Raw genomic sequence first — 14143 nt, 5'->3', positions numbered from 1 at the left:
AAAGCTGACGTTGTGGCAAAACTTCTGTACATGAAGTGAGAACACTATATACATATGGAAATGCTAGATAACAGCACTTTGAAATGCATAAAAATGCAAATGAACAGCAGTGAATGCAATTTTTGGACCGCAATGAATAACTACATTTGTTACAGTCCAGTTGTAAGAATCAAGGTGTTTTTTGTTTGGGTTTTTTTTAGCTTATTTTATTCTTGTTCGCTTTGTACATTCTAAATAAGATTAAAATTGCTCCTTTCTTTCTGATTTATTTTTCTGGCATGCTCCAAATGATGCTATACATCATAGTGGTCTCCAATTCAGAGCTTTTGTTTATAGTTTTGTTGTGTTTGCATGTTTAAAAGCACTGGACTGTTTGACAGACGATCACTAATTCGTTTATACATTTGTTTGTGCAAGTGTGTGTGCTAGCATACATCTGTATTACCAAAGCTTTCTCTCTCTCTCTCTCTCTCTCTCTCTCTCTCTCTATCTCTCTGTTAATGCTAATAATAAAAATATCTGGATATAAAAAATTTGTGGTTACTGGCTTTTGTTTGATTGATGTCCACAATGCCTTTTATACAATTTGTACAACAGAGAAAAGCATATTTCTAGTTTGTGCTCTATGGAAATTTCCAGATTGCTTTGCCAAAATCATTGGCAATCTAAGCTGTCAAACAGTTTTCTCAGATATCCTCTTTTCTGCAAAATGAGTAATGTTTCCTATTCTTTCAGACCAAAATGCAAAGGGTAAAGCATCCACGTCATCTGTCTTTGTGACAAAGTTTTTCCATGTGTCTGCTTTCCTTAGTTTCTGTCATAACAGTGTGATGTAGTGGGATCTGATTTGAGACTTGAAAATAGGAAAGTCACACCATAGTATGATAAATCTCTCTCTGAACTGGATGAATCAATAGTCAGGGTGATGGAGAGACGGGAGAGGGAGAGAGAAATACTGAAAGACAGAAACAGTTCTTGGAAAAAGTAGTTGATGGGTCATCAGATGCAGCAGATGCATTTGGAAGAAGAAATGTGCAGAATTAATGTGGAGGGAATATAAGTAGTTTCATTTCTAGGTGCATACTCCATATTTCCAGACAAGTGTGCTAAACAGAGATTTCACACAATGTATTCTATATATATATATAGGCGATGTTTAGAAAATTGTGTGAATATATATATATATATGTGTGTGTGTGTGTGTGTGTGTGTGTGTGTGTGTGTGTGTGTGTGTGTGTGTGTGTGTGGTGTTTATGTCAGTCAGAGTCTGTAAAACAGTTGAGTTGTGTCTCCAGTCTTTACCCTGTAAGATTGAGCTGTTGACAGCCCTGTCACTTATTTTTAACTTCACACATAACAGTCACACAATTTACACTCACCTTGGCCTCTGTGTATGGTAGTATGTGCACATTGGTATTTGTGTGGAAGATTTATAAACAACATTTATGTTTTTTGATGAAAAACAACACATTTTATGGGGGGGGGGGGGGGTTCAACATCATGAATCTAGGTTGTATTATTATGTTAAAATATATCATTTTTTTATCAAATTATTTTATCCAAAGCGACTTACAATTGGGGAATACATAAAGAGATTCTTCTTAAAAAGGCAAACAGACACAGGAAGTGCTTGTAATACTAAGTTTTAGACATTGTTCAAATATATATATATATATATATATATATATATATATATATATATATGTGTGTGTGTGTGTGTGTGTGTGTGTGTGTGTGTGTGTGTGTGTGTGTGTGTGTGTGTATATATATATATATATGTTTTTTTTTTTTTTTTTTTTTTCAGACTTCTGGAGGGGATGCAGATTCATAGTAGTGAGTGGAAATAGAGGGATGCTGAGTCTGTGGCTGTTCTATATGCAAGCATCACTGTCTTGAACTTGATGTGAGCAGCAACTGGTAGCCAGTCCAAGGAAATAAAGAGAGGTGTAACATGGGCTCTTCTGGATTAGTTGAAGACCAGTCTGCCGCTGCATTCTGAATCATTTGTAGAGGTATGATTGTGACCAGCCAGAAGTGCATTTCAGTAGTCCAGCCTAGAAATGACAAGGGCCTGGACAAGAAGTTGTGCAGCATGCTCCGTTAGGAAGGGCCTGATCTTTCTGATGTTGGACAATACAAACCTGATCGAGCAGTCTTTAAAATGTGGTCTTTGGAGGTCAGCTGATCATCAAAGGTTGCACCAAGTTTTCTGACTGAATTTGATGGGGTAATTGTAAAAGAACTTAGCTGGACGGAGACATCATACTGAAGAGTTGGAGTGGAAGAGAATACAAGAAGCTCAGTCTTCTTTCATCCATGCCGAGATGTCCTCCAGGCAGCTGAGATCCGTGCTGCTACTACTGGATCATCTGGCTGAAATGAGAGATAGAGCTGTGTGCCATTAGCATAGCAATGGTAGGAGAAGCCATGTGCCCATTTGATGGGACACAGTGATGTCGTGTACTGTATATGGAGAAGAGGAGGGGTCCGAGAACTGATCCCTGAGGAACCCCAGTGACAAGTTGATGTGCTTTGGATACCTCCCAAAGCCACACTGTGAAAGAGCTACCAGTGAGATAGGATTGAAACCAGCGAAGTGGAATCCCTGTGATGCCCAGTGATGAGAGGGCAGACAGGAGGATCTGATGATTGACATTGTCAAAAGCAGCAGATAGATCCAACAGAATAAGGACTGATGATTTAGAATCATCTTTTGCAATCCACAGGGCTTCCGTGACTGACAGTAGCGCAGTCTCAGTTGAATGGTTGCTCTTGAAACCTGACTGGCTAACGTCAAGTTTGTTATTCTGTGAAAGAAACAGTGATATCTGGCTGAAAACAACTCTTTCGAGGTTTTATGTTATGATTGGAAGGAGAGAGACAGGTCTGTTATTGAAGTGTTTAATGTAGGTGCCTTTTTAGATACTAAAACTGGTGTGTGTGAGTGTGCATGTGTGTATATAATTATATTTTTTTATTTTTATACTATTTTTTAGACACTGTAACTGCTTAGTGTACATATGTATACACACACACACACACACACACACACATATATATATATATATATATATATGTGTGTGTGTGTGTGTGTGTGTATTACGAGTACACATATATTATAAGAGTATACATTTCTTTCACCCACCAATTAGATAATTCCATCATCATTACTCACCTTTCATTTTGCAGATATTTTTATACTAATGGCCAAAATGCGTCACAGCATGTTTGACGTCAATTACCTCAAGTACTATTGATTTTTTTCTTTAAAGGAGTGTGAATGCATTTTTGTGAAGCACCTTACTATGAGGTCACAAGACTGATTTAAAAGAATTTAAAAAGGAAGATAAAGTGAACAGTACAGGACACGTGCTGTGACATGTCATGTGAACTGCTGTCGTGTTTGTGTTTATGTATTTGTGTTATATTTCTTTGGCTCAGTGGTAGCGCATTGCATTAGCAGCGCAAAAGGTCATGTATTCAATTCCCAGGTGTGACGAGTCAGCTGCCTCCTCCCTGATTATCACCGGCACCCCGTCCTAAATCGCCGCCCTTCACCAGGCTCCCGACTGGAGTGGGTGTGTGAGAGGAGGGGCGCTGGACGAGTCAGGGCTGGCGGCGTGTGATGGGGCACACCTGAAGGAAGTGGAGCCTCATTACCGCCGCTGTTTAAAAGCCCAACGCGCCTCTCCTCAGGAGACCGGTCTCTTCCCCGTGCATGCACACTGGTGTCCTCGTGGGTCCAGGAAGGGTGCGTTGAGGGACTCCCGCGCCACCAAGACGTGAGCTGCCGGACCCGCGATCCGGATGGGAACCGCACCCGTATACACGGCCGACGGGCCAGGATGCCGGGCCGTCCATCCCCTACCAGCGCCGCGGCCAACGAGAGAGACGCGGCCGCTAGGAGAAGCCGCCGCCCCTCGCGCCCCGGACCAAGGAGGGGAGCGCGTGCGGCCGCCGGACTCCGCCCCTTGCCTGGACCCTTCCTTGATGAACACTGCCCGACCTACACAAATCCCGCAGCACGACGAGGACACCAGATTCCCTGTTATTTTGGACACTTTCCCCCTTTGGCCACTTTTATTCCCTTTTGTTTTATGATTTCTGTTAATAAAAGCCTCTCCGAGGCCTGACGCCACGCCCACTGTGTCTGTCTTGTGCTCCTCCCGTGACACTGGTGGAGAATGCGGGCAGACGGAGCCTAGACAGCGCAGTTGGGAAACGTCTGGTGACGTCACCCCCTCTCGCTTGCAAACGTTCGTGAGAACCCAGACTGGGACGGAGGAAAACTGGGGACAGCCTCCCAGCCACACAAGGGGTAAGTGACTTTTCCATTGTCATTTTACCCTGTGGTTGGTTGAGGCTGTCACTAAAACCCGGTTTCTCTGTCCCTGTTCTGGTGCGCTGCGAGAGGGAGGACCGCCCGGAGAGGAAACCCCGCCCACTCCGACCGTTTGGAGCCTGGTTGAGGATGGTAGCACTCCCGTGTGGGCGGCGCCCTGATGACGGGGATGTCGCTTGGGAGGGGGAATGTGACGAGTCAGCTGCCTCCTCCCTGATTATCACCGGCACCCCGTCCTAAATCGCCGCCCTTCACCAGGCTCCCGACTGGAGTGGGTGTGTGAGAGGAGGGGCGCTGGACGAGTCAGGGCTGGCGGCGTGTGATGGGGCACACCTGAAGGAAGTGGAGCCTCATTACCGCCGCTGTTTAAAAGCCCAACGCGCCTCTCCTCAGGAGACCGGTCTCTTCCCCGTGCATGCACACTGGTGTCCTCGTGGGTCCAGGAAGGGTGCGTTGAGGGACTCCCGCGCCACCAAGACGTGAGCTGCCGGACCCGCGATCCGGATGGGAACCGCACCCGTATACACGGCCGACGGGCCAGGATGCCGGGCCGTCCATCCCCTACCAGCGCCGCGGCCAACGAGAGAGACGCGGCCGCTAGGAGAAGCCGCCGCCCCTCGCGCCCCGGACCAAGGAGGGGAGCGCGTGCGGCCGCCGGACTCCGCCCCTTGCCTGGACCCTTCCTTGATGAACACTGCCCGACCTACACAAATCCCGCAGCACGACGAGGACACCAGATTCCCTGTTATTTTGGACACTTTCCCCCTTTGGCCACTTTTATTCCCTTTTGTTTTATGATTTCTGTTAATAAAAGCCTCTCCGAGGCCTGACGCCACGCCCACTGTGTCTGTCTTGTGCTCCTCCCGTGACACAGGGAACAAACATACTGATAAAAAAAATAAATTATAATGTATAGCCTGAATTCACTGTAAGTCATGCTGGATAAAGCGCCTGCTAAATGCATACATGTGAATATTTAAATACAGATTATGTATTTAAAAAGGAACAGATTATATTAGATAGCCATAGAACAAAATAGAGCAACACATATCTGCTAAATCAAACAAAAACCTCTCTCCTTTTAAGCTATAGTAATCAATCTCCCACAGAGACAGACAAATGTTCAGCTATACACATGTATCCTTCTGTTCAGTAAAGGATTTGCTTACTGTGAACAATCGTGAAGCCCTCAGGCCCAATCATTCTCTGTCACTTTGGCAGACTGTTAGTGTCACAGAGACTTCTGTGAGGGATCTCCGTTTATCATTTCATTCATTCATATTTTAAGTGGATATGTTCCTGTAATGCAGGGGCGTGTCTCCTAAAATGTGTTTGGCCACTCCGGGTACCACTTCAAAATTCTAAATAGCGATTGGAGTTAAGGCAAGTTCATTACATGATGATGATTGTAACTATAAAGTTTTTCTTATTTATTAAATAATAGGGAAGTCCATACAACTAAAATGATAAAGACAGATGAACGATATCGATATCGGTTATCATTGCCATATAAATTTTTTATATTTCCATATACATGTCTTTTTTGTCTTTGTTTTTATTTGTGACAAAATACACCCACCATCTCTTTCTCTCTCTCTCTCTCTCTCGTTCTGTTATTGCCAGTTCATAGAGAGAGCCATCTGCTGATGTGCTTCTCTGTGGCAGGAGCCAGATGCCCTCAGTGACAGATTAGACGCCAGTGACCCGCAGTGACTGGCTCCAGTCAGACGTACAGGAGGGAGCAGCATTGGCATACTGGGCCGTCCGCTGTGTCACACTGGCACCCTACCACCCCACAGCTCTGTAAGCCCACCACAACTCACCGCTTATCTCCACCGAGCCACAGCATACAAAAACCCTTGCACCCAAAAGAACATTTATCCAAGTACAAATGCCACATGAAAGCGAGATATACAGTAGGGAAACATTCTGTCCTGATTCTATGCGCACTATTTATCAAAAGCACTGGAGGCTGCACACACTACTGTGGTTATCCAAAAGAAATATGTTATTTCAATAGTTTCATGAACAGAAATGCAGCTCCCTGGTACAGTTCAACAGAGAAAGAAGTCAGATGAAGTCAAAATTTTACTTTTATAAAAGACGTTCCAATCATGAATGATTTATCACTAAACGTTCACTAAAGCAAAAAATATATATAATCTTCATATTGCTCTGACATTATTTTTCAGATGTTCAAGAAAGTTCTCATATATATATATATATATATGTATGTATGTATATATATATATATATATATATATATATATATATATATATATATATATATATATATATATATATATATGAGCATATGCTCTATATGTACCGACATATGCGCCGACTAGTCAACTTCAATGCTCTGCCATGACGCTTTAAAGGGATACTCCAACCCAAAATGAAAATTTTGTCATTAATCACTTGCCCCATGTCAATCCAAACCCGTAAAAGCTTTGAAGAAAACAAAAATAACAACTTAATTTAACAGTTTGTCTCCTTTGTGTTTCTCCGTATCACTGTATTGCAGTTTTGGAGAATATGAGCTAAAAGCAGGCAGCATATGCTCTTCTGTGTCAGCAAACATTTTTTAAATTGTACGTTATAATTAATTTCTCATTTCTCATTTTCCCAATTTTCCCATTTACATGTTTTTGCTGTAATTTAATGCTCATTTAAAAACACTAATATTTTTTGTAACACTGTTAAATACCATCTAACAATAATAATCTTTTTCATAGTGTACAATATATTTAATTGTGAAATTCTAATGTTCCATATTTTTATGCTAAAAAGAACAGTTATAAATAATGCTTAGTTAAAAGCACTAATAATTTAACATCACTTGTAATGTGATCTAAAAATTGTTTTTACAGTAATTATATTTAATTGTGCACTTCTAATTAACTCTTTCTCTCTCTCTCTCTCTCTCTCTCTCTCTCTCTCTCTCTTTCTATATATATATATATATGTATTTAAAAGGGGTGTTTTTATTTTTATTTACTTAGGGTGTATCCCTTTTTTCACCATCCAGTCACCACCCATCCATTGCCTATGGATAAACTCATCTCTTGCTTAATGCTTATATTTCATTGAATATCTTGTTTTACTCAAAAATATATAATATTGAGGTGAATGATTATTAAACAGTGTGTCATGTTTATATGCTTAAAGGGTTAGTTCATCCAAAAATGAAAATTATGTCATTAATAACTCACCCTTATTCAGTCAGTATACTGTTTGAGTGAATGCAACCCTTTAAATGTTTATCCACATTCATAAGAACCAAAAAGTAGCTTTCTGCCCAGATTTGTACATTCAAGCTTGTGTCTTCAGTGCCCTTTGGTGCCCTTTTCCAGGCCATTTCCAAAGCAGACTCCCAGAGCGCATCGCACTCGTAAAAGATTTCTGTCATCGAATGCCTCTTCTGTGCATCAGAGCACAACCTCTTCAGAGATTTCCCAATGAGCAGTCAAAACTGCTCCTAAATGGCTCTATTATGTCTGACCTCAGGTTCCTCAGTTGAAAAGGTTTGAATTGTTGCGAGTCAAACTGGGTCAGCACACCATTTCTCTTCAGCAGCTGTTCTTTTATAGTGCCTAAATGTCATGTGTGAGAATGTGTGCTAGGTTCTGGGATATGAAAAAGTTCAATTACATTAATCGCACAAACAGTGATTAAAATACATCTGTGAAGAATTCAGGGGCTGGGAATAGGAAAATGATTAGAAGATTATTGTGATGCTAATTTGTTCCTCAGAGGGATTTTTCTGTTTACTGTTATTTGTGAAATATTAGCTAAATTGAAAATCACCACAGTTCAGTAACTGCAGGTTTTTTTATTTTTATAAATAACCATGGTAGTTTAAATATAAATGTATGTTATTTTTTTCACTTTGATAAAGTTCACTTTTTATGTGTATGTTATGAAGCAAATTCTATAGAAGTAATGCCATTTTAAGCCTTTTTAGATGTTGTTTTCAGGATTCAGAGAAAAGATGTAGGTCTTTTTATTTATGCTCTTATTACATTACTTAGTTGTAATTGTATTTTAAATATTCATACCCTAATTTTGTACATGCAGGAACCTAATTTGGCACTCAGAGATGCTTCATTGTAATATTAAATAAAGGCAAAATGACAACACTGTTCTCATTTAATCCCCTGATGCATGAATTTTTACATTACAAAGAAGGAAAGATCAATGTTTTACTTTTCTTAAAAACAAGAACATAATCATTTTCAGATTTCTCTCTCACACTTTGTTCCAAAAAGTGTGTTTATTGCTCATTCAGATTAATTTGTATAATTTGTATATATGATCACTAACATGTTGACCATGCAAGTCTAATTGTTACCAATTCATACGAAATCATCACCTGATAAAATTTTCTCATGAGATCAGGTTGATGACATCAGGCATGTGAGCACGCAGCAACCAAAACAAATCTGAAATGTAAAATATATACAGCACATAAAAGTTGTTCAGTCAAGCATGGCCAGAAATGGCCGTGAAATGCTCCGCCGTGTGATTAAAGAACAGAGACGCCGTCTGATGAATGTCCAGGTGGGAGAAGAAATTGAAGCATGCAGAGATGAAGGTGCACATCAAACCCTGTGCAACAGTCTGATAATTTAAAATCCGTGAATGCGTACTCCAGCCCAAACCAATGATTTATTCATACAGACAGCAAGCGGGGAGCAGGAAATGGTAATGGTAGGAGCTGACTGTTGAGCGGCTCTCAAGGACGCTGTTGTCTAGTGCAGATCCAGAGACAAGGCTTGGCCCTCTCTGCATGCATGATCTCGCTGTCGGCCTCTCATTAATTCACACACAGCTCTTCCTTCATGCACCACGTTCACACTACAAATGGCCGTCTGGCCCTCAGGGACCCCGGCAAAAACACTGTGGCTTTTGAAGAGTTTTTTCGGCTTACTTTGTGTCCTCAAAGGTGGGGTAGATTAAACAGACTTCTGAATGCAGAAAAGCAGGGGGGGAGAACCTCTCCAAGGTCCTCTATCGTTCACACACCGACTCAATCTGTGTGATTACTGGCTGTCAAACGGGTTTGATTTGTCAAGATAATGGATCCATGCCAAGCTCGCAGCATAGCTTGACTGTTGTTTGCAAGCTGGCATGTGTTCTGGTGTAGAGAAAGCCAGGAAAACAATGAAGCAATGGAAATTCCCCTGTCGCTGCCCTTGATAATCAAAAGTTTTGCAGACAAAATCTTCTCTTTGTGGTTGTGAAGATGAGAAATACATGTCTTTGCTCATGAGATACCCCCTTTACAAAGCACTGTTAGACACGTCAGATATTTTGCTAATATGACAGACGCGTGATACTCAAATGCCTTATGGCAAAAATGCCACTAAATTGGACAAAAATGCCCCTGCACAAACAAATTAAGTCTATTGCTAACAAAGTGAAAATTAATAGAAAGTGTCGAGTGCGGCATTAGATTAAGATCTGATAATGTTGCACCGTATTTCGTTTTAGGCGTTTTTACAGTTTTGCACAATATAACCAATCCCACACTATTCTGCTGAGTTAAGGAATGCAATGGCCAATCAGATGCGTTCAGATGAGTCATCGCTGAAACTCATTATTTGGTTCACTGACTAAAAACCAGACACTTGCGAATTCTTCCGTCGTAAACAACAAAATGCAGATGTACATACTAAGTAATATGAGATTCATTTTGCAGTGTTGACAGCTTAAGTGATTATAAGGACAGACAATTTAGTTTTTTGAGAGTGCTTAAACTCGCGATAGATCATAGTGATATAATGCCACTTTCTGTGGGCTATGTAATTTATTCGCCGTTTGAATTTATTAACCGCGAAAAGGAAACGTTATATAATTATCGATTTCTAATGTTTTAAATAAATTGTAATCCTGTTAAATACAAATTCAGTCCTATTAAACATATTGTATTATCCTACATGACACCAACGGCTGGTTCTTGCCTAAAAATACATGATGTTTGTATTTAATAGTTCTGACTGCTTTTAGCCTTACCCTGGAGTTGCTTCACCCTCCATCTACGCTCAAAAGTGAAAAAACAAAGGTGAAGTGCAGCTTTGAGACAGGTCTCTGCAGACATATTATTAGTGGATGAGCCACCAGTGTGCTCAGCATATAAAGGTATTTTTGTCTTTTGTCTCAAAACCCAAATTTAACCTTGGTATTTTCAAGAAAAGAAAATATAATTCACAGGACACTGAACTTAGTCTTGTTGTTGGATTTATCTATGATGAAATTATTAAACAAAACATTCATTTTATTTCTTAATGTTTGTTTTATTTAAAATGTAAGTAGTTTGATCAACAGCTTTCTTCAGAATATCTTCTTTCCTGTTCCACACATGAAAGAAACTCATATAGGTTTGGAATAGCATGAAGGTTGAAATGCTGACAAAAGTTTCATTTATGAATGAACTATCCCTAAGCGTTTGTTCTAAATACCCTCAGCCTAAAACAAAGTTTCTTTCCTTCATGCTAAAAAAAAATGTTTAGCCACAGCTGAGACTCTGGCCAAGTGAAGAAGTCACTTTGCAGACTACATTTGAGAATGTGGGGTCTTTTTCCAGACTTCAAACAGCAGAGGTGGTAAGTGTTGGACAGATATTAATTCCTCCCTTCTGGGTATTTCTGCATTAGAAAAGAAACCTATTTAATGCATATTCTTTTCCCCCTCTTCTATTTATTTTTACTAACTTTTTATACAGTCTAGGCTACTCCATCTTCATGATAAAAATACCTACAGTATTTAAAGACCGAAGGGTCTAATGTTCCACTCGGACAGGATAGAGTTTAAATAACTTAGAGCCCAGTCTGACATAATTATTAATTAACGAATTCACAAATTACTAATTCAAAAAAAGAGAAAAGAATCAGTTCAAATTAATAATTCACTCGCTAATCGAACAGCAGGCAATCGTGTCTTTTAACAGTTTCCAGACATGTAGTGGAGTAAAACTCTGATAGTATAGTTATAGAGTGAAACACTTTAATAGTGCCCACCACTGCAAAATACGTGTGTAGGAGTTAATTCTCACAAGAGATGTAGCCTTTGCAGCTCAGTATAAACATTACAAATACTGTTGTTCACCCCATGTCAACAAGCATAATTTGGTGGAGGAATTTGAGTAATAAAGTCCCATTGCTGTATGAAAACAGTGAAACCCTCAGTGTTCAGTTCACTCCATGTGTGAAATTGAATTCTCTCTTGTATGAATTTACATATACTGAGACAACGAGTTTCCTTTCCGAGATGTAATGACGTATCATGTGGCATTTGATCATTTACGGCAGCCTGATGTGAAATGCAGGTGGTGATGTGAGATTGGTGTGGGCTGTGGGTGCACTGCTGCTTTCCTATTAAACTGAGTGTCCATCTCTGTGAGGCATTCGTACTGCTAACACAGAGGAATGGCAGAATATGATTAATAATTCTGCTTTGATAAATACATTTTATATAGGCCTACATTTTTTGTCAGTCATGTTCCTGTTTTTTAAGGTGAGAAGATTGTGTATTGAATAGGTAGACTACACGCAGTGATGCCATCGGTCCTGTGGTCATGGGATTTATTGAGTGAGAAGTTACTGTAAAGGTGAGTGTGTTCAATGAAATGGTTTTAGATGATGACCCCCTGTGAGTGCTGGAGGGCACAAACAAACAGATCGATCAACCTCCTGTTACCTTTGAGCAAGTTGTCTGAAAGGCTGTGAGGCCCGATATCTTTATGAACTATCACAATGTGTGATTTTATCTCTAGTCACCAGGTCGCTGTTCTTTCAGATGTTCTTACTGCAAATCGTTATCAGTGAGAACCGCCCCGCACCTGCGCCAACCGATATAGCCCTTCACTTTTTCTATTAGTTTGAGATTGCCTTTAGATTTTGCAAATGGAGTCAAACTTTGTTATCTGATATCTAGCAAACTAATTGGAGGACGAACACCAACACAAAATTGAAGAAAGATTTCAAAGGTAATTGATATACTCTTTTGTTTTACATTTACTCTTTGCAGAACCTTCTCCATTACCAAGTCTGTATACACACACATAGAATCAGTTTATTGACAGTAGTCTACTAAGTGCAATAGAAGCTATATAAATTTGACTTTTTCTAAATCTTAGTTCATTCTAATACTAGGTAAACACAATGTTTGGGTGTTGAAGGTGTTTACCAGGGGTTGCTAATGTGCTCAGAGTGTTGCTAGGGTATGTTTGACATCCCTAATCCAAAGTATGAGCAATAGTAATAGTATGATACAGTTGCCATGTGCTGACATATTGTTGAAACTAACCCGAATTCATTCAAACTTTGGTGTCTGATATTGTCGTCAATTATACATTATTATGCACAAGAAACTGCAGAAGTATTGAAATGATCTTTTTCAGACTTGAGACTGCTGTCTTTGCTGATAACTCTATGTTTGCAAATGTAAAAGTTAATTCCCTATATGCAACCTCTTTAGAAAAAACAGCATTCTCTAGGACTGCTTGTTGTCAGTTGTTCGCAATAATTGCTGTTTTATCATTATGGGGGGTGTGTAGGAAAACATAGCTACTTGTTTGTGCGTATGCTTTAATACTGTTTGAATGGCTGTAGCACAGGATTTAATGCTCTGCGGTCACAGAAAGACCAAAGCTTGCTGTGTCCTTTCCCTCCAGCTAGATCTGCCGTCCAGTAATAATGAGCCCAGTTGAAGCTAGTACAGGCTGCGTGGTCATCTGGGACAAGACCTGCTGCTCCGTAAGACACTCCAACTCTTAGCCTGATATGACCCGGCTGGACTTCTTAGACTAAACTCAGCACAATTTTTGCAGATCCAACAGACTTTACACTCCCTGTTACTGTTTCTGTGTTAATTGATCCAGCACAGTCAATAAGAGGGAACACAGGGGAGTGTGACAAAAAGACACAGATGCTGAGGTATAGGTTTTAGTTTCAATTGAAGAAGCAAAAAATATTGTACCCCTGCAGCAGAGTTCTTTGTAACATGATTAATTTGTAATATGTTACTGAAACATAATCTTGAAAAACAGTTTTGGACATTTCGGTTTTCCCCGATTTAAATATGTGAAGCCTTCATAGAAAATAGCCTCCCAGGGGCGTTTTCAAGATAGCTGCCAAGTGAACTCTAAAGAACTCTTAAGTAAGGTAAGGGTTTTATTTATTTTGCATGTGCATTTATAGCAGCACACACTGGTGATTCAAAGTGATGCATAGAATTGAAAAGTGAAAGAAATAATAAGAGTCCATTTTAAAAGAATTAATAAAAGATATATACAAGTATATATTGTTATAAATCATAAAAAATCCTAAAACATTTTTAGTAATTAAATTAAATTCGATCATTATATATTGCATATCATTAGTTAAATGCTAAATTGTAAAAGTGACATAAATTATACATTAATATATATAAAATAAATATAACATTAATCAAACTAACTTAACTTTAAAGAGTTTTTGATGCAGGGTTATTATAGTTCATGAAAACTAAAATTAAAACTATGGAAAAATGTATAGAAAAATTTTAAAGAAATAATCCCACCCATAAATGACCCATAAAAATAAAAATCTTTGGTTGGGCACTTTACATTTTGTCTAGACAGGTCTCTTCCCCTCTAAGTGAGTGGTTATGTCTAGAATATGATGCAGTCTGTGAACCAGACTTTAAAAAGTGTGACTGCAAGACTACGAAGGAAATGGAGATGGAGAGGGAAGTTGAGAGGATTTAGCCAGACTTATGGATGTAGAGACTTTTCCTTCATTCCTCTTTTTCTTGTCT

At 39.6% G+C, this 14143-nt stretch overlaps 1 protein-coding gene across 1 annotated transcript in view; it reads left to right on the top strand.

Moving 5' to 3' along the window:
- The window catches only part of LOC113041862 (MAP7 domain-containing protein 2-like), a 13596-nt gene extending 11219 nt beyond the window's left edge, over positions 1-2377 (top strand). Inside the window, exon 6 of the mRNA XM_026200428.1 lies at positions 2336-2377. Coding sequence (XP_026056213.1) covers positions 2336-2377 — 42 coding nt within the window. The remainder of the gene's footprint in view (positions 1-2335) is intronic.
- Positions 2378-14143: the final 11766 nt, after the last annotated feature.

Source organism: Carassius auratus, chromosome 24, assembly GCF_003368295.1.
Source record: "Carassius auratus strain Wakin chromosome 24, ASM336829v1, whole genome shotgun sequence".
NCBI lineage: Eukaryota > Metazoa > Chordata > Actinopteri > Cypriniformes > Cyprinidae > Carassius > Carassius auratus.
Note: the sequence above shows the minus strand (reverse complement) of the source record. Positions and strands in the feature narration are given on the sequence as shown.